Raw genomic sequence first — 24,906 nt, forward strand, 5'->3', positions numbered from 1 at the left:
AGTTTCTTCTGTACTTGTAAGATGTTTACCCCCTTAGATTTAAAGCTCCAGATACCAATACCCACAGCTGTGGCTGAGTACATGGGGCCGGGACTGGCCCCCTGAGGACCCCACAGTCACATGTGAGGGGCTTCCCTGCAGCTTTCTCAGTTCTTATCTTCCTCCCCATGAGTCCTCTCCCACACTGGAGCTGAACCTACCCACCCTCTAAATCTATATTAAATGTCTTTCTTTTTGTTGCTCTTTTACTGATCTTGTCCAATCACTTCCACCAGCATTCCAGACTAGCACTGACTGAGGTCATTTCGGGTTGTGCTTCCCAAATGATGCCAAGGTTTTCAAGATAAAATAACTAAGAGAGAGAGTCTCTGTAAGAGCAAAAACTTTTTCCCCTCTCTTTTAAAGAGGTAATTTCAGTGCGGGGGTGGGGGTGGGGGGCAAGCTCATGTCTTGTTTTCTGGAACATATGTGGCATGTGTGCTAAGTCACTTCAGTCATGTTCGACTCTGTGTGACCCTGTCAACTGTAGCCTACCAGGCTCCTCTGTTCATGGGAGTCTCTAGGCAAGAATACCAGAGTAGGTCGTCAATGCTCTCTCCAGAGGATCTTCCTGACCCAGGGATCGAACCCACGTGGCACACACCTCCTGCGTTGGCAGGCAGGTCCTTTACCACTAGTGTTACCTGGGAAGCCCATAGGTGGCATGTATGCGAATTAATCCTGACAATCAGTACCATGGATCCTTGGGATGGGGAACACTGTTGAAGAAGTGTTCAATAAATTAGTATTTACTGGACAACTATACAGAGAAGGGAATGGCAAACCACTTCAGTATTCTTGCATTGAGAACCCCACGAACAGTAGGAAAAGGCAAAATGATAGGATACTGAAAGAGGAACTCCCCAGGTCAGTAGGTGCCCAACATGCTACTGGAGATCAGTGGAGAAATAACTCCAGAAAGAATGAAGGGATGGAGCCAAAGCAAAAACAATACCCAGCTGTGGATGTGACTGGTGATAGAAGCAAGGTCTGATGCTGTAAAGAGCAATATTGCATAGCAACCTGGAATGAATGAATCAAGGCAAATTGGAAGCAGTCAAACAAGAGATGGCAAGGGTGAACGTCGACATTCTAGGAATCAGCGAACTAAAATGGACTGGAATGGGTGAATTTAACTCAGATGACCATTATATCTACTACTGTGGGCAGGAATCCCTCAAGAGAAATGGAGTAGTCATCATGGTCAACAAAAGAGTCCTAAATGCAGTATTTGGATGCAGTCTCAAAAATGACAGAATGATCTCTGTTCGTTTCCAAGGCAAACCATTCAATATCACAGTAATCCAAGTCTATGCCCCAACCAGTAATGCTGAAGAAGCTGAAGCTGAATGGTTCTATGAAGACCTACAAGACCTTTTAGAACTAACACCCAAAAAAGATGTCCTTTTCATTATAGGGGACTGGAATGCAAAAGTAAGAAGTCAAGAAACACCTGGAGTAACCGGCAAATTTGGCCTTGGAATGCGGAATGAAGCAGGGCAAAGGCTAATAGAGTTTTGCCAAGAAAACACACTGGTCATAGCAAACACTCTCTTTCAACAACACAAGAGAAGACTCTACACATGGACATCACCAGATGGTCAACACCAAAATCAGATTGATTATATTCTCTGCAGCCAAAGATGGAGAAACTCTATACAGTCAACAAAAACAAGACCAGGAGCTGACTGTGGCTCAGATCATGAAATCCTTATTACCAAATTCAGACTTAAATCGAAGAAGGCAGGGAAAATCGCTAGACCATTCAGGTATGACCTAAATCAAATCCCTTATGATTATACATGGAAGTGAGAAATAGATTTAAGGGACTAGATCTGATAGACAGAGTGCCTGATGAACTATGTAATGAGGTTCGTGACATTGTACAGGAGACAGGGATCAAGACCATCCCCATGGAAAAGAAATGCAAAAAAGCAAAATGGCTGTCTGAGGAGGCCTTACAAATAGCTGTGAAAAGAAGAGAAGTGAAAAGCCAAGGAGAAAAGGAAAGATATAAGCATCTGAATGCAGAGTTCCAAAGAATAGCAAGAAGAGATAAGAAAGACTTCTTCAGCGATCAATGCAAAGAAATCGAGGAAAAGAACAGAATGGGAAAGACTAGAGATCTCTTCAAGAAAATTAGAGATACCAAGGGAACATTTCATGCAAAGATGGGCTCACTAAAGGACAGAAATGGTATGGACCTAACAGAAGCAGAAGGTATTAAGAAGAGGTGGCAAGAATACACGGAAGAACTGTACAAAAAAGATCTTCAGGACCCAGATAAACACGATGGTGTGATCATTCATCTAGAGCCAGACATCCTGGAATGTGAAGTCAAGTGGGCCTTAGAAATCATGATTATGAACAAAGCTAGTGGAGGTGATGGCATTCCAGTTGAACTGTTTCAAATCCTGAAAGATGATGCTGTGAAAGTGCTGCACTCAATATGCCAGCAAATTTGGAAAACTCAGCAGTGGCCACAGGACTGGAAAATGTCAGTTTTCATTCCAATCCCAAAGAAAGGCAATGCCAAAGAATGCTCAAACTACCACACAATTGTACTCATCTCACATGCTGGTAAAGTAGTGCTCAAAATTCTCCAAGGCAGGCTTCAGCAATACGTGAACCGTGAACTCCCTGATGTTCAAGCTGGTTTTAGAAAAGGCAGAGGAACCAGAGATCAAATTGCCAACATCCGCTGGATCATGGAAAAAGCAAGAGAGTTCCAGAAAAACATCTACTTCTGCTTTCTTGACTATGCCAAAGCCTTTGACAGTGTGGATCACAATAAACTGTGGAAAATTCTGAGAGAGATGGGAATACCAGACCACCTGACCTGCCTGTTGAGAAATCTGTATGCAGGTCAGGAAGCAACAGTTAGAACTGAACATGGAACAACAGACTGGTTTCAAATAGGAAAAGGAGTACATCAAGGCTATATATTGTCACCCTGCTTATTTAAATTATATGCAGAGTACATCATGAGAAACGCTGGACTGGAAGAAACACAAGCTGGAATCAAGATTGGCAGGAGAAATATCAATAACCTCAGATATGCAGATGACACCACCCTTATGGCAGAAAGTGAAGAGGAGCTAAAAAGCCTCTTGGTGAAAGTGAAAGAGGAGAGTGAAAAAGCTGGCTTAAAACTCAGCATTCAAAAAACTAAGATTAAGGCATACAGTCCCATCATTTCAAGGCAAACAGATGGGGAAACAATGAAAACAATGACAGACTTTATTTTGGGGGGCTCCAAAATCACTGCAGATTGTGACAGCAGCCACGAAATCAAAAGATGCTTGCTCCTTGGAAGAAAAGCTATGAGAAACCTAGGCAGCATATTAGAAAGCAGAGACATTACTTTGCCAATAAAGATCCATCTAGTCAAAGCTATGGTTTTTCCAGTAGTCGTGTATGGATGTGAGAGCTGGACCATAAAGAAGGCTGAGTGTTGAAGAATTGATGCTTTTGAACTGCAGTTTTGGAGAAGACTCTTGAGAGCCCCTTGGACTATAAGGAGATCAAACCAATCAATCTTAAAGGAAATCAGTCCTGTTTATTCACTGGAAGGACTGATGCTGAAGATGAAGCTCCAATACTTTGGCCACCTGATGTGAAGAGCTGACCCATTAAAAAAGACCCTGATGCTGGGAAAGATTGATGGCAGGAGGAGAAGGGGAGGACAGAAGACAAGAAGGTTGGATGGCATCACCAACTCAATTGACATGCGTTTGCGCAAGCTCTGGGAGATGGTGATGGACAGGGAAGCCTGGCGTGCTGCAGTCAGTGGGGTTGCAAAGAGTCGGACACTACTGAGCAACTGAACAACAATAAGAAAGATCCATAAGATAAATATTTTAAGAGGAGCAAAATCAACATACAGAAGAAAAAGTTTTTTTTTTCTTTAGTAGTGAAGGACATTAGCGGGGTAGTTGGCGATGTTTGAATAACGTCTCTATACTAGATACCATTACTATATCAGTGTTAATTGCCCAATTTTTATAACTACACTGTAATTACTGAAGAGAAAGTCCTTGATCTCAGGAAATACACATAGATGTACTTAACGATAAAGTGGTTTATATATGCAAAACAAGTGTCTCAAAAATTATATAGAATATATATTATGCATACATTCATAACACCAACACAGACATGGGAAAGTGAGAGAGAGTGATAAAGCAAATGTAAAGTGTTAACATCTGGGAAATCTGGGTAGAATATACAGAAACTTTTGCATTAATTTTGCAACTTCACTGTAAGTTAGAAATTCTTTCAGACTAAAAAGTTTTAAAAACTCAGATTCAGGACATCCCTGGTGGTGCAGCCAGTAGAAATCTGGCTGCCAATACCGAGGACACAGGTTCGGGCCCTGGCCAGCACGGATTCCACATGCCATGGAGCCACTGGGCCCTTGGGCCACAACTACTGAGCCAAGAGCAGCAGCTCCTGAACCCACGTGTCCTAGAGCCCGTGCTCTGCAACAAGAGGCCCGCTTGCGGTGAGAAGCCCACCCTCCACAACGAATAGCAGCCCCCACTAAAGAAAGCCCACGTGCAGCAAGGAAGCCCCACAGCAGCCAAAATAAGTGAATTAATTAATTTAAAACAAAACTCATATACAGAAAAATGTATAGAGTAAGCTTCGAGTTGTCTTTAACCCACAAAGATATACACACACACTAGAATACACAGGATGGTTTCTGAGAAATACACAAGCCTCTTGTATTAATAATAGTATTTTCTTTTAAAGGCATGGGAATCTGAGGTGGAAGGGAACATGTCTTTCATCTTAAACTCTTTGGCCAGGTTTTATTTTTAAAACATTTTATGTCTAGACCATTTCCCCCTTTTAAAGCTTTAACTGTTTGAATGCCAGTGATTCTATTTCCCCCCACCGTCCTCTCTTACGAGAGAGCTCATCCTGCTGTGCATATAGGACTTTGCAGAAGCCCAATAATGCGCCAAGACTCTGTATCACTAGCCCCATGGGTCCAGAGCAGATCTCCAAGCATCCCTGGTGCCTCAGCTCTGCTCCTAGGGAGGCCGGAGATGAAACTGCCATCTCCAGCGCTGCTACTAAACATTTCTGATATCTCCTGAAAGCTTTCACATAAAAGCAGATCATTCTATCCTTTTGTTCAGTCTTAATCCAAATGACATTTCTTTGACTTCTACAATCAAAACCAACACAGAGCAGCTGGGGGAGGGGTGACTCTAAATAAAGCATTTTTATACCAAATACAAAGGCCACGTATTGTATGATTCCATACATACCATTTTGCAAATATTGTTCTAACTGGTCCCTTCTCTCATCAGCCATAGATGTGGTCATTGCAAGATAGTACTTTGGTGGAAAGGGTGGCAGGCAATTTCCAAACACCCTCTTCAGCTGAAAGATCCAGAAAACACAAGGTTAAGGCAAAGCACCTACCGTTCAAGGTTGGTGAGACACCTAAGCCCCGACTTGGGGCAAGTCTCTCTCCAGCACTTTATCTAAAATTAACACTTCCTGATGGTGGCAAAGAGTCGGACACGACTGAGCGACTGAACTGAACTGACGGTCAAAAGGAGGAAAAGGTGATACCTTGATTTTCTTAAAGAGGATTTTATTTTAGTATAGGTTTCTAGAACACTGTTAGATGTATCTCAGACTGACAACTCCAGTCTGAGTTTGGTAGATTTGGGGTATATTTTAATCTTTCATTTGTTTTTACACAACTGCCCATCAGTCCCATCATACAATATTCCTTTAATTCATTCCGATTCGTGACATCAATGATGAGAGTTAGGAATTTAATTCCCCCTCCCCACACCCCCCCAATTTGAACAGAACAGCAGATGCTCAGAGTTGTGCAGTATAATTTGGTAGCCTCTGGCAACACAGCTAGTCCAAACTGAGATGGGTGGTAAGTGTAAAATACACTCTAATTTTAAGGGAAGACTTCATACAAAGGGAAGAGAATGTAAAACATTTTGCTAATAACTTTTTAGGAATGTGCATGCTAAGCAGCTTCGGTCATGTCCGACTCTTTGGACTATAGACTGCCAGGCTCCTCTGTCCGTGGGATTCTCCAAGCAAGAATACAGAAGTGAGTTACCATACCATCCTCAATAACTTTTTATATTGATTACCTACTGAAATCATAATATTTTAGATGTATCAGATTAAATAAAATATATCATTAAAATTAATTCCACCTGTTTTTAAAATCTTTTTTAACATGTTAAGATTTTAACACAAATTTTGCAGTGTTCCATATGTAGCTCACATTCTATTGCTAGTGGACAATGTTGGTTTCTAAAAGTCCTGCAAGGCTGACATATGATCCCAATAGAAACCCTGCCAGACCCCTCCCTCTTCCCCACTCATTTATGACCCAAGACTATGACCATGTTGGAAACTATCTTTATGCAAGCTCATAGTGATGCATCAAAAATAATTTTTAAATTAAGTAATCAAAACTGACCTTCATTCCAGACTCACATTTACAGTAAAAGCTTGAAAATAAGACATCGTATCATTCTCTTTAAAGTAGAAGAAAGGAAACTAGTAAGATTTTAACATGGTACCTCTGGAACAGGAAATTTCACTGGCTTAAAGAAAATGAGAGCAGATCTAAGAGAAATGAGACTGCAAACAAGAACGAACTAAAATTCCATGACCTTTGTCAAAAATACAGTGTGTGTTTGGCAATTATTTACCTTGCACCAGCCCTAACTTCAAAATAGATCCCAAATCTGGCCACTTCTTCCTCCCCGACTGCCATCACTCTTGTCCACATCCCTGTCATCTCTTGTTCCAGGTTATTGCAGTAACTTTCTAACAGATCTCTCTGCCTCCGCCCTTGCTCCCCTTCCGTCTATTCCTAATACAGAATCTGCTGCTGCTGCTGCTGCTAAGTCACTTCAGTCGTGTCCGACTCGTGTGACCCCATAGACGGCAGCCCACCAGGCTCCCCTGTCCCCGGATTCTCCAGGCAAGAACACTGGAGAGGGTTGCCACTTCCTTCTCCAATGCATGAAAGTGAAAAGTGAAAGGGAAGTCTCTCAGTCATGCTCGACTCTTTGCGACCCCATGGACTGCAGCCCACCAGGCTCCTCTGTCCATGGGATTTTCCAGGCAAGAGTACTGGAGTGGGTTGCCATTGCCTTCTCCAATACAGAATCTAAAGTTACTTAAAACTATAAGTCAGATCATTCCTCTGCCCTGCACAAAATCCTTCTTAGCAGCCCATCTCACGAAAGTATGAGCCAAAATCCTTAGGGTGGCCCAGAATTGGGCCACCTGATAAGATGTCCATTAGCCACCCATGACTACTTAAATTTAAACTTAAAATTTAAAATTCAACTCCTCCATCTCACTAACCACATTTCAAATACTCAATAGCCACTGGAAACATGGCAAGTTCCTACTGAACTGGACAAAGAAGATACAGAGCATTTCCACCAGCACATACATTTCTACTGGACGGTGTTGACCTAACGCTTAGAAAGGCCATTGCCTGCCCACCTGTAGGGAAGACACAGCTCCCTTATGTTTCATTTGGTCTGCTAGGCTGTTTGTTTGATTTCTAGGGAATCTAAATTTGATGCCAACATTTATTTTTGCAATTAAAAAATATTCAAATTATACTCTGGAGAGAATATAAAATGGCACAGCCACTTTGGAAGATATTTTGGCCATTTCTTACAAGGTAAACATAGTTTTATCACATAATTCAGCAACTACACTCCTAGTTATTCACCCAACAGATTTGAAAACTGAGGCCACAGAAAAACAGCATACAAATATTTAGAGGTGCTTTACTCGTAATCACCAAAACCTGAAAGCAACCGAGATATCCTTCAATAGGTGAATGGATAAACAAACTCTGGTCTATCCCTACAATGGAATATTCCCCAGCAATAAAAAGAAATGAGTTGTCAAGCCACAAAAAGACATGGAGGAAACTGAGATACACATTGATGAATAAAAAGTCAATCTGAAAAAACACACTGTATGACTTCAATTCTATGATATTCTTGGGGGAAAAGCAAAATGATAGAGAGAGTAAAAACATCTATGGTCACCAGGAGCTTGGAAAAAGGGGGTGTTGAACTGGTGAAGCACGGGGAATCCTTCAGGGTGGTGAAACTAGTCTGTATGATACTATGATACATGATACTAGGTATTTGCAAACCTACTGAACTTTACGACACAACTTTAATGTGTGCAAATATTTAAAGAATCATTTAGGAAGTGGAGGGAAACCCAGAATGGAATGCAGAATGTGAGTAAACAATTTAACTATACTATAAATACAGGAAACAACTGCAGTGAAGGGGATGAGGGAAAAGGTGCTGACCTAAGTTACTCTGCAAATGAGTGGTGTCTGTAAAATTAAAGGCAAAAGTAGCTGCACAGAAGCACTGAGCTCCAGCTGATGAAATTGTTTCCTACGTGGATACAGGTTAACCATTCTGGTACCTCTATATGTGCCCACAGAATGGAACAATCAAGTCAACGGATGGCAGGTGGTGTGAGTGGTTTCTCACTGTTGTAATGAGAGTTTTCAGATAAGGGAACAGGCTAGAGTGAGCCATGTGGTGATGGGTTACCGTTGAAGACATCAGTATGAACTCACATTTAACTTAATTTAGACACAAATGGCTACATGCAGAGGTAATTATTTAAAGACATGCATATATGCACATATATTTTCTTGCTCTTTCAGCTGAGAGGGTCTAAAGGCAGTGGAGAACACACCTAGTGCCAGATATTGGTTTCTAATGTTATTCTCCAATAAAAGCAACTAGGACTCCATGAAGGAATGGTTGATTCTAGGACTGAGGCAGGAAACACACAAGATGAGTCTGGGACTGGGACTTCCCTAAGGTCCAGTGGTTAAGACTTTACGCCTCAAATGCAGAGGGTATGGGTTCAATCCCTTGTCGGGGAACAAAAATCCCACCCGCCACACAGTGGGGCCAAAAAAAAGAAAAGATGAGTCTGGGAATTGTGTAGTGCCAGAAAATAAGAAACTGTGCAAAGAAAACAAAAGTCAACAATAGGGGAAGAGCTCCCACAGGCCAAGCTGGAACAATTTGAACAATAAAATAAGGTCTAATTGAAGTACAGCCCAAAGTATACAGTAAGTATCCAAGGGTCCACTCCAGGAGTATTATATCCACACGTCTATAATAATTTATAGTCCAGATAAAAATTATTAACTAAATAAATCAGAGAGAATAGACAAATCCTGGTGCAGAAGAATCCCAAATAATGTATGTAGATACTTCATCCCACCAGGAGATGGAACATAAATCCTCAGTCTTTAAAAGTGGTCTGTGCATGGTGACCTCCCTCCTAGGAGCACAGTGTGGAAAGGCAGGGAAAGAAGTAACTTTATATGGAGAAACCTGACCAACACCCCCTCAGCCAGGTAACCAAGGGCACTATCAAGAATGTTAGATCGATAGCAACTGCCCCAGACAAGATGCGATTAGAAGCACTTGTCCCCCAGGGTCTTTCTCTCAAAACCATAAACCCAGTCTGGTCATCTGAATAACATCAGACCAAGTCCGATAGAGGGACATTCCACAAACTACCTGCCCAATACTCCTCAAAATTGTCAAAGTCATGAACAACAAGGAAAGCCTGAGGAACTGTCACAGTCAGGAGGAGCCTAAAGAGACTTGACAGTTTAATGTGGGGCCTGGATGTGGCCTTGGAACAGAAGGACATTAAGTAAAGACCAAAGAAGTTCAAATAAACAATAGACTGTAGTTTGTAATTCTGCATCAATGCAGATTCATTGTGCTAAGTCACTTTTAGTTGTGTCTGACCTTTGGGGACCCCATGGACTGCAGCCCACCCAGGCTTCTCTGTCCATGGGATTTTCCAGGCAAGATTACTGGAGTGGGGTGCCATTTCCTCCTCCAGGGGACCTTCCTGACCCAGGGATTGAACTGGCATCTCTTAGTTCTCCTGCATTGGCAGGTGGGTTCTTTATCACTGGTGCTGCCTGGGAAGCCGCTGTAATCGAAGTACCATACCTGTGGAAAACAGGGTGCAAGGGAGATGAGAACTCTGTACCATCTTTGCACTTAAAAAAATAATAAGAAATCTGAGATTGGTCCACAAAAAAAATGTTTATTTTTTTAAAAAAAGGAAACCCGATGCTCTGGCCTCTCTTTAAAAAACAAGAGGGTCTAGATTCACTTGAGTTTATATTCCCTCAGGCTGTTCCTACCACCCCTACTGCCTCTTATTTAAATTACCTGCCCGAAAGAGATGCAGACACAGAGAAGAGACGCATGGACACAGCGGGGGGGGGGGGGGGGGGGGGTGGAAGGAGAGGGTGGCCTGAACTGAGAGAGCAGCGCTGAAACATACACAGTACCAGACAGAAAACAGATCACTGCTGGGAAGTTGCTGCATAAACAGGGAGCTCAACCTGGTGCTTGGAGGATGGGATGGCGTGGGAGGTTCAAGAGGGAGGAGACACGTATGTACTTGTGACTGATTCACGTTGTTTTACGGCAGAAACCAACACGACATTGTAAAGCAATTATCCTCCAGCTGAAAAGAAATTTTATGAAATGGAAACAATAAATTACCTGCCAGATTCCAGTAGTTATTTGTCATTTTTTCTTTAAATCTAGCAGTATAAAATATTAGAGCAACAATTCTGTTTTTTTTTAAATTTGAGAAAATCTTCCTGCCGTGCCAGAGAGGATCCACAGGCCCCTCAGTCATTACATCATCCCAGGCAAGGGATTCATGCACCCCTCTCTGCTAATTCCATTAAGTAAAAGCAGGACTTGGTCTTCTTTGCATGCACTTATTTCCTGATTAACTGATTGAGTGATCTTTAAAAGGCAATCTTCTTGTCAAGTGTTCACAAACATCACTGCTGCTGCTGCTGCTGCTAAGTCGCTTCAGTCGTGTCCGACTCTGTGCGACCCCATAAGGCAAGAACACTGGAGTGGGTTGCCATTTCCTTCTCCAATGCATGAAAGTGAAAAGGAAAGTGAAGTCCCTCAGTCATGTCCGACTCTTAGCGACCCCATGGACTGCAGCCCACCGGGCTCCTCCATCCATGGGATTTTCCAGGCAAGAGTACTGGAGCCGGGCTGCCATTGCCTTCTCCACATAAACGTCACAGATGCTCCCAAATGAGTGGGGATCTCAGTATCCTTGAACCAGCAGGGCTGTCTGGGTTACCTAGGGGTGTTCTGGGAGGAGCCCTACAGCCAAGAGCTGGACGAAAAGTCAACAAGGATTAAGGTCCTAATACCCACCCCAGAGCCAAAACTCTCCCGGCAGGCTTTACAACCAGAGCTGACTTCTCAAGGAATCTTTCCCCTCCTTTCTCCAGCACTGGTCTAAGGGGGAAGATGGACATAACAGGCTGAGCAGTAAAGTCCACCGAAAGTCAATCCCAACCGCACAAAGTCTTCAACGCTACCAAAGTAGTCTTTTCTATCGGTCTCAAATAGTACAGAGTTTACTTATTAAACGCAGTCACATACTGAGAATTATCTGTTATTAGAGTTAGCCCACGGAGATGGCAGTGGCCCCCCACTCCAGCACTCTTGCCTGGAAAATCCCATGGGAGGAGGGGCCTGGTGGGCTGCAGTCCATGGGGTCGCTAAGAGTCGGACACGAATGAAATGACTTAGCAGCAGCAGCAGCAGCAGAGTTAGCCCCAACACTCTTTCAAAAACTGTTTCTAGAGATCAGAAGGAAAACGCACTTCTTGTGTTCCTTTAGTAAGAGGTGTTTTTGTTTGCTTGCTTTGAAAAATCATGTTCAGGTAACATTATTTTTTTAAATTCCAGCACAGGCTCCTGCTCCACTTTCTCCATCGCACAGTTCTGCCTCTTAACTTGAAGAGAACTCTACTGGCCAATTGAACCTTGACGTCAAGGTGGGAGGATGTGGTCAGATTGCCTTTGTTATCAAGGTGGGAGGATGACAGGGCTCATGGCCATGATGACCACCTACTTCACAGGACTGTATTAAGGAAGACATGGGAAAATACACAAGACTGATGTTCTTTGGTACAAAATCCCATGGTCCAGGTTGATTTGAGCTGCGACCTTTTATCTGGAGATGCCACATGTGCTTGCAGCCCCCTATTTCTATCCCTCGGCAGTGACCTGGGACAAGTGGAATTACAGTCACAACCCTGTCCTCTTGATAGCCTCTGTTTCTGATGTTGACTCAGTCATCCCACCTTCCAAGGCCCCTTGTATTAAAAATCTCAGATGGTCCAGATAAAGGGTCACAAGCTCAAATCAACCTGGACTGTAGGATTTTGTACCAAAGAACATCAGTCTTGGGTGTTCTCCCATTTCTTCCTCAGTACAGTCCTGTGAAGTAGGCGGTCATCATGGTCATGAGCCCTGTCGCCCTCCTACCTTGGTAACGAGGGCAATCTGACTACATCCTCCCACCTGGACAAGAGTAGTTGACAATGAGTAACTCAGGCCGCTGAAGTGACTTAAACCAAAATCAGTGAGCAGCAGAACTTGTACACAGTCTTTTCACCACTTTTTCCTTCTCCTTGCCCTCTTTCCATCCCCTCCTCCTCCTCCATCAAATCTCTACTGGGCCTCTACTAAAACAGGATTCTGTGCTGGATATGCTATGCCTACAGCCTTCATTCATTCCTTCATTTAAGAATTTGGGCTTCTCAACTAAATAAAGAGGGGAAACCAAATCTTCACACAAAGGAGGCGAAAGCAACAAGGTTTAAACACAAAGTGGCACGGGAATCAGAGAATGGCATCTTGTGCAATTAAGGGGGCCTTCCCAGACGAGGTGGAGCTTGAGGTGACCCTTGAGAAAGGCTGGTCTCTAACCCACGGCCCAGCAGGCAGAGGCCTTCTCAGGAGGGGGAAGTGAGCCAGGGAGTGGCAACTGGCCAGCTCATGAGAGCAGACGGTCTGAGTCGGGGAAAGAAGAAATATCAGGTAGAAGCCAGACTGAGTCAGCACCTGGCAGGGAAGAAGGCTGAGCCAGTGCGGAGCCCTCCTCTCGCACGGAGGATCCTTTGCAAGGCTTGTCAGCATTGCTATGGCTGATGCCAGCAGGGTGTTTCCAAAGAGGCAAGCATCCTCACCAGAGTCCAGCCTCATTTACACAGGATGGCCAAAATGAGCCAATTAAAGGTTTCTTTCACAGATTTAACTCCCCTTGAGGGAGATGGTACAGGCAAGGGCATAGATCAAACCGATTTTATTCATTTAGAGGCACAGAAAGCAGTCAGGTCAGGGAGTTCCTGTGGCAGAGAGACGGATAACACTCAGCAGTGGAAGGGAAGCTGCCAGAACTTGAGAGCCTCCGTGGGAACCGGGCTGCCAGCCACGACTTCAGAGAGCACGGGTCACAGCTGACCTCTGGGAAACAGCCATCTTTCCTCAGGTCAGTCTTATACGCATTAGCCTCCCACAGAAGGGGCAGGGGCCACATCACCTCGGTCAGGTTCTCCTTCTTAATTGCAGAGGGCTTCCCTGGTGGTTCAGATGATAAGGAATCTGCCTGCAATGTAGGAGACCTGGGTTTCATCCCTGGGTTGGGAAGATCCCCTGGAGAAGGGAATGGTTACCCACTCCAGTATTCTTCCTGGAGAATTCTACAGACAGAGGAGCCCGGTGGGCTACCGTCCATGGTGTCACAAAGAGTCTGACATAACTGAGCGACTTCCACTCCACCAATATACAAAATAGAAATCCAATTCATAAATCCAAAAATCACATGTGCTAAAAGTCATAGTCTTCACTTAATTTAACATAGTGCTTTGCCATTTAATAGGTACTTAGTAAATATTCTTAAGTAAATGAGTAATCAGTTAATCCTATTAAGATGAAATTCCTGTTCTATTGTGATGCAGAACTTCCAAATCAATTGGAAATAAACTTCTACTTACCAAACATACACATGACACACACATTCATAAACACAGATGGGGACTTTATATTGTCTCCTTTTTTATTGTGCTCAGTATTAATATTAAATCAGATTAAGAATTCTTAGCCATTTCACATCTTCCATGGAGTAGAAGAATAAAAACTGCTGAGAAGAGGCTAAGGGAAGTCAGCCAACCTTTTGGTCTCTGAGTTAGGGTTGCCAGATAAATTAGAGGATGCCCAGTTAAGAGTATGTCAAATATTGCAGGAGGTATTCTAGCACTTTGCCAGCAAAGGTCCACCTAGTCAAGGCTATGGTTTTTCCAGTGGTCATGTATGGATGTGAGAGTTGGACTATAAAGAAAGCTGAGCGCCAAAGAATTGATGCTTTTGAACTGTGGTGTTGGAGAAGACTCTTGAGAGCCCCTTGGACTGCAAGGAGATCCAATCAGTCCATCCTAAAGGAGATCAGTCCTGGGTGTTCATTGGAAGGACTGATGTTGAAGCTGAAACTCCAATACTTTGGCCACCTGATGCGAAGAGCTGACTCATTTGAAAAGACCCTGATGCTGGGAAAGATTGAGGGCAGGAGGAGAAGGGGACGATGGACAATGAGATAGTTGGATGGCATCACCGACTCAATGGACATGGGTTTGGGTGGACTCCAGGAGTTGGTGATGGACAGGGAGGCCTGGCATGCTGCGATTCATGGGGTCACAAAGAGTCGGACAAGACTGAGCGACTGAACTGACTGATACTAGACAAATGTTTGTTATTTATCTGAAATTCACATTTAACTGAGGATCCTGTATTTTTATTTGCTAAATCTAGCAAACTTACTTGGACTTTTCATCTATAAAATGGGAGTAATGATAACGACTGCAATGCCAACCTTATAGGGGCTTCTTGGGCAGGTGGAATAAAATCTTATGCCAGGAACTCTAAGGACAGAAAGCTGATCTTGTTGTCTGGGACTTGAGGTAGAGGGAGGGGACCAAGGGCAAAGGGGACAAGAAAACATTATGAGTGTGGAAACTGTTCTCTGTCTTGATTATGGTGGTGGTAGATTAAATATATTTGTAATTCATCACACTAGACACATACAGTTGGGGAATTTTATTATACTATGCTTAAATAAAGTAAAAAATAATATTAGCTTAGGATGCAGTTGTTTTTCTGATAGTCTGTTTGTCTGATATTTTGCCAGCTTTGATAAGGAACCACAAAATGGTTAGAGCAGGTTCCAGAGATCAAATCTTGGCTCCAACACTTGGAGTGGTATGACCTTGGGCAAGTTGTACCTCAGTTTTCTCATCTGTTAAATGGGGCTAATTATAATCTAAGCTCATAAGACTGTTATAAAAATTAAACACAATATTACATATAAAGCTCTTGGCACCAAACCTTAGCACAGAGTAACTGTTAGTTATTGTTCTAAATTAATAATACCAATCAGTTCAGTTCAGTTCAGTTCAGTCACTCAATCATGTCCGACTCTTTGTGACCCCATGAATCGCAGCACGCCAGGCCTCCCTGTCCATCACCAACTCCTGGAGTTCACTCAGACTCATGTCCATCGAGTCAGTGATGCCATCCAGCCATCTCATCCTCGGTCGTCCCTTTCTCCTCCTGCCCCCAATCCCTCCCAGCATCAGAGTCTTTTCCAATGAGTCAACTCTTCGCATGAGGTGGCCAAAGTACTGGAGCTTCAGCTTTAGCATCATTCCTTCCAAAGAAATCCCAGGGTTGATCTCCTTCAGAATGGACTGGTTGGATCTCCTTGCAGTCCAAGGGACTCTCAAGAGTCTTCTCCAACACTGCAGTTCAAAAGCATCAATTCTTCGGCGCTCAGCCACCTCCTAAGATCTAACTAGTTTATTTAAAAGGAACTGTTCCTACAGGAAAGGGAAACAATGATACATGTAAGATGATTGGAAAATGGCTAAAGAAATCCTCACTTTAGAATTTTGAAAAACAAATACAAAGTATTCATCAGTATCCATTGTATATTCTACAAAAGGCAGATTTTTGTGGAGATCAGAAGAATTGGCTTTATGTTTCTGCTTCAGGGCCTGCTAGGATTTGATAGGTCTGAATTTTTCTGAAAACAAGCATCTTTTTGAGTTGGTTGAGGAGGGCTCGACAAGCCTCTGCGTCAGTAAATACTTACCGAGCACATAACTATGTGCCAGGTTTTCTGAGAACCTGGATTCTAATCTTCACAAGAGCCTTGTGAAGCTGACATCCACAACCACCTACCTGATCATTTCTGAGGAAGAAATTGAAGGTCAGAGAAGAGGTGAGGTGTCCAGCCAGGAAGTGGTCAGCCCATCTCTCCCTTCTCCTCTCTGCCGACTCCCGCTTTTCACCTGTGATGGCCACCTCGCCAACCTGACCTCACACACAGGGAGGCAGATGAGGGTGGGAGGTGACCCTCATGTTCATCCTACACCCGCCTAAACCAACTATACTGTCTCTTCCTTTGAGTTCCCCATCTGTAGTCCTCCCGACTCCCCAGGCAGGTTTCAGTCACAAGTAGCTTGTTATCCTTCAAAAGTCTGAATCCATGCCCTTTTTATTCAGCCACTGACAGTCATTCCTGAGGACCTGCTGGGTCACAGGCACTGTGTTAGGTGCTAGCAATTCAAAAATGACCACAAAAAGTCACAACCACATTACACCTGTTTTCCCTGAATCCAGAGATTCTTAGTCACACCTTGAAAATGGGCTTTTCCAACAAACTGGAATGTATGAGGAAGAAGGCTCGCTTCAGTGATGCTTTTATAATAATATAATAAAGGAGCTGAGCTGTTCATCAACAGAAAACGGTCTTGAAAGAAAATATGATCTATTTACTCACTAGAAACCAGAGATTATCTGAAAGGACTCTCCCCAAAATGTTAATATCTATTGCCGAGGCAAGCTTTTTTCTTTCTAACTTTAGGTATGTGTTCTTTATAATCGGGATACAAAATCTTAAAAAAAAAAAAAAAAAAACTGCATAAAGGTAGGGGAAAGGCGAAGTTCATTTCCAAACTTCCATGTACTCCTCTAACTCACTCTGATGATTTGCAACACTTCCTTGTTAGGAAAACAAAACCCATTAGGCCTGGTTAATAAATCAGTCTGCATGCTGGAAGATAGTGTCATCAGGACATCAGAGTGAGAAACTAGAGTGGAAAATGGCCTTTTAGTTTAATAATTCCTCTGTTTCCTGGCTTTCCAGTCTGCCCATATTTAAAGCCTATGAATACCTTCCTTTGAAAACAAAAATAGAGACACACCTTTTCAAAGGGCGGAAAATTAAACTCTGGGAGAAAGTGTTAGTCACTCAGTCGTGTCCAACTCTTTGCAACCCCATGGATTGTAGCCGGCCAGGCTCCTCTGTCCATGGAAATCTCCAGGCAAGAGTACTGGTATGGGTTGCCATTCCCTTCTCCATGGGATCTTCTCAACCCAGGGACTGAACCTGGTTCTCCTGCATTTCAGGCAGAGTCTTTGCCATCTGAGCCACCAGGGAAGCCCAGTACTCACATCCCAGAGACTGAAGACTACACCTCCTTGATCTAGACTTGGTTTGCTCATTTTGCAGGAGGATATTGTCTTGGGAAAACAACTGGCATTGAAATGGAGCCCAGGTTGGGCTGGTGAGGATCACCCGCCTGGGGTGGGTTGGATAATTAATTACCTAGAGGGCATCCCGCCTCACCTCACAGCCCTAGGTGATTAGACCAGGTAACATGTATTCATTGAGCTATATGCCAAACAATTCACGATTAACCGTTACCACGACCCGGATTAGGAGCCCAAAGCCCTCAGGAAGTGCGGTGTCTTGTCACAGTCAAGCACCCAGAGCCCAGGGGCCACACTGGAGTCGGGAGGGCGGGCTGGGGCCCGCCTGGATCCTCTCACCTGTTCGTTCCAACGATGCAGCTGGCTGTAACGCACCTTGCAGAACAGAAACCCGTCCAGGAACACGGAATACAGCTGGAAACAGAGACATCAGAGTCCGAATCAGCCGAGGGAGTGAACCCCTGCCCCCGCCTTGTCCCTGCCCGCTCTCACCCCGAGCCCCCTGACCCACCACGTAGCGGCCCCCCAGCGCGTCGGGCCGCTGCTGGGACACCGGGATGCAGAAATGCATCTTCATGGCTCGGGCGGCGGACCGGGGCGGCGCTGGGGACCCGGCCTGTGGCGGCGCGGTCCTCGACTCTGAGCCCCGCGGCGGTGGGTGCAGCGGCGGGCTCCGCGATCCGCTCGCCTCGGGTGTCCTCAGGTGCGGCCCGCCTCCTGGTCCCCGCCCCGCTCCGACTGGACCACTCGGATCCCCGGAAGGGAAGGAGGCGAAGCGCGGCCACCGTCCACGCCCCACAGCCAGCCTGCTCCCCAGGCGGGGCTCCAGGTGCTCCGCGGGGCCAGGGACGGAATTCAAATAGACGCTAGAAAGTGCCAGTGCCCGCCTTGGGCCAGAGGCTTCACCCTGGGGTCTGTGGACTGCCGGGGGGCTCTTTAGGGAAAAATGTACGTGGATGGCTGGGGCGATGGAATTCTGAGAAGGTCCTGGGTTCCATCAGACTTTCAGAGGGTTCCTTGGACCCACGAAAGTTACAAATAGTTGCTCTGGCGGCACGGATGTCGGGTGTACCTGCCAACCGCGCAACTCACTAACTACTCCCCACCCCGCCCCGGCATCTCAGGCTCCTTGCTGGGCGTTAGGCGGTGGGGGATGCACAGCCCAGGAGAGCCCTGTCTTCTCCAAGTGTGGGCTCCAGGGCCGCATTCTGATCTCTGTGGCCAGCAGAATGTCCAGGCTCCCTTCCAATGGGTCCATCATGACAGACAGATCACACTCAGATCCACCTTCAGACTCCAAATGTTGACATTTTTTTTGCAAGTCAGTGTTCTGATAGGATTGAAAAACACTGTGTCCCATTGCAAGCCAACATTGCCTGCAGTACACTGTGAATTAAGATTTTCAACATATGCCTACATCTAGTAATTACCCTGGGCTTCCCAGTGGTAAAGAATCTGCCTACCAACGCAGGAGACTCAAGAGAGGTGGGTTTGATCCCTGGATGGGGAAGGTCCCCTGGAGGAGGAAATGGCCACCCATTCCAGTACTCCTGTGAGAGTACAAAAATTCCATGGGCAGAGGAGCCTGGTGGCCTACAATCCACGGGGGTCACAAAAGAGTAGGGCGTGACTTAGTGACTAAACAAGTAATTACCCTATGACTAGAACATCTGTATTACATTCAGTATTTTGTATTAACATTTGTTAAAGGTAATACTTAAGATATGCCATAGTATTTGCAACATCACTTTAGTATTTTTTTAAATACTAAATATTTTTCCTTAAAAAGAAAAAAAAAAACTTTTTTTTCCTTTAATACACTAGAAACCTAATCAAATGGAAGTGGTTTGGGCAACTCTTGATCCCCAAGAAGCCCTGATTTCAAACAGGTGCCAGCACCCAGTTAGCCGGGTTCCCCTAAACTCTTTGGTCTCTGGTCTAATCATCTTAAGTTCTTTCAGCAGTCTCTCATTTTAGTTGGAAAGTAATCCTCCTAATTCTCTTATTTTAGTTAAACCAAAATAACATTCCTGCTGCCTGCTCATCAGGGTGGAGGGTGGAGGGATGAAGAAGTTCCATGCGTGTCTGTCATAGGTGGGCCCTGGGCTCTCTCCTCACTTCCTGTCCTTTGTGTGTTGTATGTTAAGTCAATTTTAGTCGTGTCTGACTTTTGGGGACCCCAGGGACTGTAGCCCGCCCAGGCTTCTCTGTTCATGGGATTTTCCAGGCAAGAATACTGGAGTGGGTTGCCATTTCCTCCTCCAGGGGACCTTCCCGACCCAGGGATTGTACCAGCATCTCTCAGTTCTCCTGTACTGGCAGTCAGATTCTTTACCACTAGCACCAGCTGGGAAGCCCAAGGTGGACATTGGGCTTCATCCTGTCCTTTATCCTCCCATTAAGTCTTCCAGGTAAACATGAAGAGTAACATCCTACCCGCAACAGGCCAGAGAATGAGGTAGCTTTTCCAAGTCACAGATCACTTTTTCATAGGTCCAAATAGTTTATTCTAGAACTTCAGCAGAACCACGGAAAGCCCTTTAAGATGGTTATCACTGGGTGAGAACTGACGGCCTGACGTGAGAAGCCGAGACGGAAGGAGCACAGCACCGCTGAACCCCCGTTGGTTCCCACCGGCTTGCTGGATGCTGGGCTGTGATGTACATCACGCCCTTCAATAGCCCCAGTAACTTGGAGCTAGGAACCTGTTCTGCTTTTTCAGAAAAGGGAATTGAGATTTAGAACCCTGGAGTTAGGGAGGCTGTAGAAGGCAGTGTGGCTAAGAGCGTGGCAGTAGGAATTTATATCCCAGCTCAGCAGCCTCTCACTCAGAGGTCTTCGCATGTGAGTGGATTCTTTGTAAAAGTGTTTATTCATTTATTTTTGGCTGTGTCGGGTCTTAGTTGCCGTGCGTGGGATCTTGCCTTGTGGCATGCGGGCTTCTCTCTAGTTGTGACATGCGGGCTCGTCAGTTGCCCCGCATGTAGGATCTTATTTCCCAACCAGGAATCAAACCCACGTCCCCAGGGATCAAACCCCAGTTTTGGAAGGCAGGTTCTTAATCACTGGACTGCCAGAGAAGTCCCTGGATTATTAAAGCGTGTACTTTCCTTCTCTGAAATCATGTTAACTACGCTACCCACTTCAAGAGGACTTTCCTTCCAGGACAGATGGGGCTCAGGGTTTTTCCTTTGCCTGTGGGCCCTGTCTAACGTGGAGGGCCACTCTACAGCAAGGCCAGGGGTGTCCCTGAGCGTCCCCTTGACTAGAGGCTAGGTGTACACTCTGGGATCTGGTCCAGTCTTCAGGCAGCAATGTGGAGCGCCCTGGTCAGGTTCCTCCTCCTGGGGACTTGCTTCTACCTGTAAGGGGCTTGGGTACTGGCTCAACCCCCAGCAAAGTCCAAACAAGCCACTTCCTCCCTTTAACTTACGTCACACCTGAATCTGAGAACAGGACTGGCTTCTCTGTAAGTCCCTGCCCTCCTCCATCCCTGATCTCTGCCCCTGACAGGTCTTTCTTTTAATTGAAGGATAATTGCTTTATGATATTGTGTTGGTTTCTACCATATGTCAAATAAATCAGCCATAGGTACACGTACATACCCTCCCTCTTGAACCTCCTTCCCACTTCCCACCTCATCCCACCCCTCTAAGTTGACAATCAGGTCTTAATCACTCATTGTCAATGAACTTTTTTTTGCTGGAGTATTTTATTCCCAACTTTATTGAGATACACTTGACATCTAACATTGTGTAAGTTTAAGGTGTACAATGTGATGACTTGATACACATATATATTGTAAAATATTACCATGATAAAGTTAATATATCTATCGCTTCACTTAGTTTTTTTTTTTTAGTGAGAACATATAAGATTTACTCTGTTAGCAATGTTAAATTATATAGAATAGTATTGTTAACTATAGCCACCATACTGTATATTAGATTACCAGAAATTTTTCATCTTATAAACTGGAAATTTGTGCCTTTGACCACCATCACCCATTCCTCCACCCCTAGCCCACGGCGACCGTCAGTCTATTTGCTCTGCAGCATGCGGCATCTTCCTGGGCCAGGGATGGAACTCACGTCACGTGCACTAGCAGACAGACTTCTAACCACTGTACCAACAGGAAAGTCCCTTTTGCCCATTTTTAAATCATAGTGCTTTTTTTTTTTTTTTTTTTTTGCTAATGAGTTGTGTAAGTCCTTGATTTGGGGTATTAAGCCCTTGTCAGATATATGACTTGCAAATATTTTCTCCCATTTGGTAGGCTGCCTTTTCATTTTATTGATGGTTTGCTTTGCTCTGCAGAAGCTTTTAGTTTGATGCATCCCCTCATTTATTTCTGCTTTTGTGGTCTTTGCTTTTGGAGTCACATCCCAAAATTCATTGCCAATACTGGTGTCAAGGAGCTTACCACTGACATTTTCTTCTAGAAAGTTTAAGGTTTGGGGTCTTACATTCAAGTCTTTAATCTATATTTAATTGGGAGGGATATTGTGTTAGACAGTGGTCAAGCTATCCCAGCACTCTTTATTGAAGAGACCAGATGGCTACTTTTCAAGGGTGCCTTGTGAAATCTATGCCATTTCTTTACCCCCATGACCTTTATAATTCTTAACTCAATGCATGTTTTTAAGTAAAGAAATTTTATTCTGCTCATTCTGAATCAATTCTATATTGTTTCTAAGGGGTATTTTAATTTACTCTGTGCCTGGAACGTGGTAGGCATTTAACAAAAGCTTAACATTCATTCAGTCAAGGATGACTTATTGAATGCCTCCTATGGGCTGGGCATTACAGTGACAGGTTTCAGTATCCTAACTTCACAGACCCTACAGGCTAGTTTATAGATTATTTTTTTTAAGGCAACTTCTATAGTATTACCAAACAAGAACACATTTACTGCTTTTTAAGCTTTTAAAATGTTATTTGCTTATAGTTCCTTATCCTGTTTGTAATCTTTTTGGTCCTTTTATGTATGGTACCCACACTCTTTCTGAGGGTATGACTAATGAGATTGAGTTTCCTGCCTCTCCTGAGTCCACACCCTTGGGCCTCTGAGATGGGCAGTGCAGTGGGCTCCATCAGAGAGCCAGCTGGGTGGTTCACAATGACTGGTGCTCTGACGTATGCTGCGGGAACCCATCTGTACATATGTGCCCTTTCCTCTTGTCTTATAGCTCAGTCTTTGGGCACCAATGGTCAAAGCCATGGGCCATATGAACAAAGGCACTTGAGCAAGCATGCAAAGAGTTTCTGGGTTGATGGGCATGTTTTTGAGCAAATATACTAAGCAAATATATAAAAGGCATAAGATGAGGGGTGTAAAATTAAGTCTTCCCATCTTATTTTTCTTCATTTGTCAGCATTCTCTTTAGCCCCTTGAGGTTCAAACAGGTGAGCTATAAAGGAGAACTGGAGAGCTTGGGCTGTGTGTCTCTTTCTGTCTTGACTCTGCCCGTATTGAGCTGCGTTGAGAACTTGAGAGGACCACAGAACTATAGAAAACGTAAAAGCTGCAAAGTTATACTGAGTCATTATGAAACATCCAGGGCTCCTAGGTGATTTTCTGATCTGGAACCCCTAAACCCAGAGACTGATTGTAATCAGTTGAATAGTGTCCTCGCAAAATTCATGTATACCTGGAACCTCAGATGGGACCTTGTTTGGAAGTAGGATCCATGCGGATGCATTTAAGGTAAGAGTCGAGATGAGATCCTGCTGGATTAAGATGGTTTATCCAGTTGAAGTGTCCTTACAAGGCATGGAAAAGGCCACATCGACGTGCACACAGAAAGTCTTGTGGGGAGACAGGCCGAGAGTAGAGTTTTGCTGCCACAAATCAAAGAATGCCTGGGGTCACTGGAAACTGGAAGAAGCAAGGAAGTGTTTCCCCATGAAAATAACAAGACAGGCTAACGTTATGCAGTGCTCACTCTGGGCCAGGCGTGACTCTACATGTTTACACATACAAACCCACTTAACCCCTGTTACAACTGCATGAGCTGGGTGCACTTGTCACTCCTGTTTACAGGAGACCAAACTGAGTGCACGGAGTGGAACCCTGGTCCGGAGTTACACAGCTTGTAAGAGGAGAGTGAGGATGAAACCCCTGTGTCTAGAGCCCTTGCTCCCCATCACTTCTCCAAACAAAAATAACTTTTCAGGTGGTACTTGCTCATGGAAGGAACTCTAGAAAGTCAAGGGCCTTCAGATTTGGGGCACTGACATTAGGAATTGATTACACTGTGGATATGAAACTGCTGGGAATAGGGCGTTGTGGAAGCAAGCCCATCAGGGGGGCCTGTGAACAGGCTGCCAACAAGTTCAGCTGTGCCCCAGTGCCTCCCAACGCCACATCAGGGGCTGGGAAGGAGGGAGGGACAAAGGACTGACTGCAGGGGGGGCCTTGATGCCTGGTTGGGGGAGGCAGGCACGCAGACTCTGAAATACCAGCATGCAATGAGTTCAAGGACAGAGAGATGCCTGGTGCACAGCAGCAGCACAAAGAGGGGACCCTGACCCAACCAGCACAGAGAGAGGCGGGAGGCAGAGCAGACTTCCTAGAGGAGGGGAGCTTTGCCTCTTTTGGGGAGCCTTCCAGGACAAAGTCAAAGTCAAAGCATCAGTTGTGTCCAACTCTTTGCGACCCCATGGGATGCTGGAGTGGGTAGCCATTCCCTTCTGGAAGGGATCTTCCTGACCCAGGGATCGAACCCGGGTCTTCCATATTGCAGCCAGATTACTTACCGCCTGAACCACCAGGGGAGCCCCCTTTCAGGACAAGGAGAAGTTAACTGGTGAGAACATTCCAGGAAGGAGGCAGCAAAGACCCAGGATGATTGGGGAAAACAAACAAATCAAGCAACTAAACCAAAACAAAACAAGAAGTTTATTATTATAAGGAGGCTCAAAGAGGAACATGTTGAGACTGGCAAGGGAGGCAGGCAGGATTTGAAAGACATAGCTGCTGGGCCAAGGAGCTTGGAGTCTGTCTGGTAGATGAAGAGCCACTGAAGTTTTGTAAACAGAGAGAGGGTGTGGTGGCCGCGTTTTAGATGGGTCACTGGTGACTGCACCACCAGAGGCAGTCAGACCAGCAAGGAAGTCTTTGGCCAAAAGAGATTCTAGATTCCTGTGAAGTGCTCCTCAAAACCTGCTCTAAGAGTTTGGGGTGAAGCTGCTTGTGACAGTCCCCTCCTGGGCTGTCGACACAGTTTAAGAAGTCTGCAGCAGAGGAACCTGGAGCTGTTTGAGGTCTTCCTGTTCACACTCTGAGGAGTGGCGTCCCAGGAAATGCTGTCCTTGTTCCAGAGAAGACAGGGCAGTGTTCAGAGGGATAGATTTAAAATCTGAAGGAGTCCAGAACAAACTGGGCTTCCCT

At 44.8% G+C, this 24,906-nt stretch overlaps 1 protein-coding gene across 3 annotated transcripts in view; it reads right to left on the reverse strand.

Moving 5' to 3' along the window:
• SNX31 (sorting nexin 31) overlaps window positions 1-18,232 on the reverse strand; it is an 83,335-nt gene extending 65,103 nt beyond the window's left edge. For all 3 annotated transcript variants that reach the window (XM_018058309.1, XM_018058308.1, XM_018058310.1), the window contains exons 1-3: window positions 18,025-18,232; window positions 17,853-17,927; window positions 5,319-5,433 (exon numbers count right to left, since the gene is read on the reverse strand). In XM_018058309.1, coding sequence (XP_017913798.1) covers window positions 5,319-5,433; window positions 17,853-17,927; window positions 18,025-18,090 — 256 coding nt within the window. In that variant the 5' untranslated portion in view covers window positions 18,091-18,232. The remainder of the gene's footprint in view (window positions 1-5,318; window positions 5,434-17,852; window positions 17,928-18,024) is intronic.

The sequence above is a fragment of the Capra hircus genome, chromosome 14 (genome assembly GCF_001704415.2).
Source record: "Capra hircus breed San Clemente chromosome 14, ASM170441v1, whole genome shotgun sequence".
Lineage (NCBI taxonomy): Eukaryota > Metazoa > Chordata > Mammalia > Artiodactyla > Bovidae > Capra > Capra hircus.